The following is a 5,535-nucleotide window of genomic DNA, read 5'->3' as shown; positions in this document are numbered from 1 at the left end:
GGAACAAACCTTGCCAGCGTTTGTTCCCTCTCCAAAGTGATGCTTTGGGAAATCCTTTTGGTTTTCAGCTCCTACCAGCCTGAGAAATGCTGCTGCCTCACTGTCTCAAATCGGTTTGAGGGTTGGATTTCCTAAAGGTGGGTGGGAAATCCCAAGCTGATTTCCCTTGCAGTCTTGCCCCAGCACAGAAATATCCATTTCTTTCCGATCCGCTCTGCACGTGCTTCCTAATTTTCATAAAATCATAGAATAGTTTGGGTTGGAAGAGACCTTTAAGGCTCATCTAGTCCTTGCAGGATCTGAAATTTGCTTGGTGTAGACACCTGCAATAATCCCTTCCGAAGCCCCGATGCTCGGGACAGACCACTTTGAACACCACGGCCGCAGCCCAAGCACTCAGCTCTTTGCCCCGTCCTCGTTCCCAGCCCCGCGTGGCTCTTTCCCCACAGATGCTGCCTCATCGCTGAACAGTTTCCCTTCTTGCATGCAGCACCTCGATGGATCTGATGCTTTTGTAAGAAGAACCAGGATGGGAGATGGCAAAATCCGAATTTTTCTCCCCAAGCAGTCGTGCTGTCCCTGATAGAGCTGCCCGTAACGTGCCGATCGTGGGAGCGACCTTTCAGCCCGAGCCGGTCGTTCCCGTGCCTCCGAAATCTTCAAGTCCCCTCTGAGATTGTGCAAATTTGAAAATGTATTGGAAAAATGCCGTCGGCTAAAGGTGACAGAAGGGAGCAGGGACTGCAAACAGTTCCTTGCCTCGAGTCCTGTGACCGTGGCTCCCTCTGCCCTTCGCCAACCTCTCGTCCCAAATTCCACCTCGACTCGCCCAGCATCAAATCCCTCTGCGGCCCGAGGCAGGCGGAAAGCTGCCTTCTCATCAGATAACGTGCTTGAAGTTTTCTTTAATGACTGGTTAAAGGGCTCACAACGGCTTGAGGAATGGGCATCGCTATTTTTAGGACCCGCTGGTAGATGCGTATTAACGAGTGCTTTCGTGAATGTGTGACTCTTAGGAGGATGAGGGGTTGCTACCCCAAGAGATCGTTGCAGCTCCCTGTTGCTTTTCTTCTCTTTCAACCCTGTGAGGCTTATCAGGTCTTTAAGCTCTTTTTATAAAGGTAAGATTTGAGCCCAAATTGCCTGTGGACGCTCCCCTTCCCTAAATAAATGGGAGAAGCCTTGCGTATCGCCTTTGAGTCCAACCCTTGGCCGCTGCCGAAGGTTGTCACCTGTAATACAAGCCATAAACACCCAACCCTGGGAGTGGGGCTATATTTATATGTCCCCTTAGCTTAAAAACACTTGCGATGCTGCAGAAGTGCTGCTGGATACCCAGACCATCGCTGTTGCAGCGTTGGAGCTGGATGCAGAGACTGAGCGGTGCCGTATCGGGCTCCCTCTGTTGTCGCAGCGCTGACAGCAGCGCTGGAGCGAGATGAACCCAATAGCCTGGGTCTTGCAGGATCAAGATTTCTTTCACCTGAAAGGACAGAGCAAACAGCAAGGCTGCAGCGCTGACGTGACCTTAGCGCACCTGGTCTTTGCCTAAAAGCACCCAAGTGGGCTATAAACCGTGCCGGTCTTGTAACGGGAAGCCGTGATCCGGCAGGAGAGGAGCAGGATGGGGTTGATGCAAGTTGAATAACTGATTAATGAGGTGATGGGGATGCTGGCTGCGGTAGCCCGGGGTTGCTCCTTGCGCCTATTTCTGACATTTTCCCTGTCCCTGCAGTCATCCTGACGGACGAAGAGGTTCAGAGGAAGCGTGAGATGATACTGAAGCGCAAGGAGGAGGAGGCACTCAAGGAGAGCCTGAAGCCCAAACTCTCAGAGGAGCAGCAGAAAGTCATCGACATCCTCCTCGAGGCTCATCGCAAAACCTATGACCCCACGTACGCCGACTTCACCAAGTTTCGGGTACGTCTGGGGCACGCCAGCCCCGATTCCCATGCATGGGACCAAGCGGTTCCTGCTCAGATGCACCAAACCTGTTTCATCCCACAACTCCTCATTAGAGAGGAGTTAAAATTCCCAGTGCAAAACCCTTGATGCTGTTGGCAGCAGGCAAACAACTGCCACCAAATTGCTCTCTCAGCCCCGTTCCTCGTGTCCTCTTCTCTCTTCCAGCCCCCCGTGAGAAGCACCTCTAGCAACAAGGGGGCAGCAAGGTCTTCCTCCATCCTCACCCAGGATTTGTCCTCGGAGGACTCCACCGACCTCTTTGGCTCCGATGCCTTCAGCACATTTCCAGGTACCACGCTCGCCTCTCCGTAGGCAACAGAGGTAGAAGTGCAGCAGCTTTTCTTCAGTCTGGCCCTCAGATCCTTGTTTGACCTTTTCTGGGGAGCTTATTGAACTGTAAGACCCTCCTGGGGGGGTTGCAAAGGCTTTTCGTGAGCAAAAACCATGAAGTGCTTGGCTGGATCGTGGCCCTGCAGACCTCTGTGTGTCTGAGCCCTCCAGGACGGCCAAGAGGAGCGTGAACGTGAATGCTGGGCTGCATCGTCGCTCCTCTGGCTGCGGTTAGACCTGATCACAGCACAGGAGAGGAATTAAATGCCTCGGTGCAAAAATCTTGACGCTCTTGGCAGCCCGGCAGGACGGGTTTTTTTGGCATCATTCCCCTCACCCATAATATCTTGCCTACACCCGAGTTACCCTCTGACCGTCTCCCTCTCTCCAGAGTCTGTGGAGCCCCAGATGTTTTCGAACATGGTCCTCTCCGAGGACAATGACGAGAGCTCCTCCGTGAACATCGACTTGTCCCACTTCTCCATGCTCCCGCACTTGGCTGACCTGGTCAGCTACAGCATACAGAAGGTGATCGGCTTTGCTAAAATGATCCCAGGATTCAGGTGAGACCTTTGCTCTCAGATCCGATGTCCGTGATTGTTTTCCACTCTCAGGAATCCCGTCCTACCCTTCACAGCCAGATTGTTTTTCTCTGTTTCATCTTCACAGCTATCCCTCAGGCTCTCTTCCCCTCCCAGGTCTGTTCCTACTTTCACGTTTTCTGTCTCTCCTCCTTCCTGGGGTTACTCCTCTCCTCTCTTTACCCTGATTCACCCAGACTCCGTCAGCAAAATGCCTGAGCTCCTAAGATGCTCAGTGGTCCCCATCCTGGTTTGTGAAGGACCTCAGGTCCTGTTTAACTTCAGGCTGGTGCCTGGCACACTGGGTGATGCCACCCAATAAATGTAGCTGCAGAAATACCTCCTGGAAACCCGGGGGAAGGGAGAAGCTGGGGTGCCCCCAGCAAAGGGGCTGGGTTACCTGACACATGGGTGGCAGGTTTCTGTCTCGTTGCTGGCTGGACAGGTCTCACATCACCTTCTTTCCCCTGCCCAGGGACCTGGCAGCAGATTGCTGAAATCCAGCGCCATTGAGGTGATCATGCTGCGCTCGAACCAGTCCTTCACCCTCGAGGACATGACGTGGACCTGCGGTAGCAATGACTTCAAGTACAGGGTCAGCGACGTCACCCAAGGTAAAGGCTGCCAGGCGCTCTCCTGCGTGCTGTGGGCTAAGAAACGTCATCCCAACCTTAAATTCAAATGCAAAAAATCCCGTACTGAGTAGTCTGCAAGCAGGGATGCGTACACAGCAGCTTGGTGGTGTCGTGGCTGGGCTGAGACCCTCGTCCCGGCATCAACCCTGCTCTCTCATCTCCCGAGCCCTGGGCCGCGGGACATGTGTGTGTCCTGCAGCCGGACCGGGTGGCTGCAAAAAGCCGTTAACTCCTGAAGAAAAGCAAAGCCAAAGCGTGACGGTAGCTCAGAGCTGTCCCCAACTCCTCTGCCTCGCAGCAGGGGTTGAATTCAGTTTGCCCCGAGCTGCTGTGAAGGCTGGAAAGCCGCTGTGCCTTCCCACTGCCGCTGCTCTGCAGCCAGGAAGCCCTTCTGCTAGGAAAGCTGGTGAATCCTGCCCTAAACCTCCCCTACTCGAGGATTTGGGGACCAGCACAGAGAACAGGGTTTGCCAGTGATATTATATGGACCTTAAATCTCTCCCTGCACTTGGAAGAGCCTTAGAGTAACCCGGGGATGCCGAGATCCTCGTTGCAAGGGCAGAGAGAGATCCCAGGGGAACCAGGCGGAGCGAGCAGCGTGTTGGGACCGGGGACGGGGCAGCTGGCACCCACTGAACGCAAGGAAGAGATCTGCTTGCAGGGAGGGCCCTGGGTACCCGAGGTAGGGTTTGTGATGCTTGTGCAAGGCAGGGTGCAGCGTGGAAGTGATGATAAGGAGACAAAATGTCTGGAGGTTAGTTGTCTTTACGGATTTCGAACGCAAAATCTGCTCCATAATCTCCTGCTTTAGAGAAATGACTGGGGAGAAGAGTACAATTAAAAACCAACGTGCTTTAAGCTGTATCAAAACTCCTCTTCCACTCTCCTGGCTCTCTGCTGTGCTGAAAGAGGAGCCGCCGAGCTCCACGCTCGTCCCTCAGCTGTGGAAGATCTTGTTCCAGAGCAGGCTGTCCTAAAGGTCCTTTCTCTTCCCAGCTGGCCACAGCATGGACCTGCTCGAGCCGCTCGTGAAATTCCAGATTGGCTTGAAGAAGCTGAACCTTCACGAAGAAGAGCACGTGCTCCTCATGGCCATCTGCATCCTGTCCCCAGGTAGGAGCCCACTCATTCCCCCGAGGTCGCTGACCTGCCAGGTTTTGGCCGTGTCCCGAATAATGTCACCCTTCCCTGCCTCTCCATCGAAGCCAGCTGGGAAAAGGGAAGGAAATCACCCTGCATCCGTGGTGTTTCCTAGATCGCCCAGGCGTACAGGACACCTCGCTGGTGGAATCCCTCCAGGATCGCCTCTCGGAGATCCTCCAGACCTACATCCGCTGCAGGCACCCTCCTCCCGGCAGCCGCTTGCTCTACGCCAAGATGATCCAGAAGCTGGCCGACCTTCGGAGCCTGAACGAGCAGCACTCCAAGCAGTACCGCTGCCTCTCCTTCCAGCCCGAGCACAGCATGCAGCTCACGCCGCTGGTGCTCGAGGTCTTCGGCAATGAGATATCCTGACTCCGGCCGTGGGGTTGAGCACCCACTATTAAAGGGATAAGTCAGCCTGGCTTCCCCGAGGCAGCGAGTGGAGAGCTGCGACCCTGGGCAGGAGTTTTGTACATAGACGGTTCGGTTTCACACTACTGGAGGTCCTGCTTTGTCTTCTCAGCCACGGCGGCCGAGGTTTGCTCGCTGCGGAGCAGTGACAGACCCAGATCCGTGCGGTTTCCCCCTACTCTGTGAGCAGCTTTTCCGCTTCCCTGGCATCTGCGAGAGCTGACTTGTCCCTTTATGGATATTTTGAGGCTGGGCTGCCTCGAATCCCTTCTTTTTTGAGTTGAAAAATTGGGCTGCTCGGAAGGAAAAGTGCTGGGGTGTTTTTTGTGTGAGGAGGCAGACTCACGGCGTTGCTGAGCCATCGGCACCGTCTTCTGCTCCCCTCCTAAAATCTGCAGCGCTCGTCCCCCCCTGTTTCAAAAAGGGAGACGCTGATTGAATTGCACACCCCAAATCCCTGCCAGGAACTG

At 54.6% G+C, this 5,535-nt stretch overlaps 1 protein-coding gene across 1 annotated transcript in view; it reads left to right on the top strand.

The window, feature by feature from the left end:
* The window catches only part of VDR (vitamin D (1,25- dihydroxyvitamin D3) receptor), a 19,137-nt gene extending 13,798 nt beyond the window's left edge, over positions 1 to 5,339 (top strand). Inside the window, 6 exon segments of the mRNA XM_009704058.1 lie at positions 1,736 to 1,920; positions 2,131 to 2,254; positions 2,687 to 2,888; positions 3,366 to 3,490; positions 4,508 to 4,624; positions 4,767 to 5,339. Of these exon segments, the coding sequence (XP_009702360.1) occupies positions 1,736 to 1,920; positions 2,131 to 2,254; positions 2,687 to 2,888; positions 3,366 to 3,490; positions 4,508 to 4,624; positions 4,767 to 5,026 (1,013 nt within the window). The 3' untranslated portion in view covers positions 5,027 to 5,339.
* The last annotated feature ends 196 nt before the right edge of the window (positions 5,340 to 5,535 follow it).

Source organism: Cariama cristata, unplaced genomic scaffold (genome assembly GCF_000690535.1).
Source record: "Cariama cristata isolate BGI_N322 unplaced genomic scaffold, ASM69053v1 scaffold27057, whole genome shotgun sequence".
In the NCBI taxonomy this organism is placed as follows: domain Eukaryota; kingdom Metazoa; phylum Chordata; class Aves; order Cariamiformes; family Cariamidae; genus Cariama; species Cariama cristata.
Note: the sequence above shows the minus strand (reverse complement) of the source record. Positions and strands in the feature narration are given on the sequence as shown.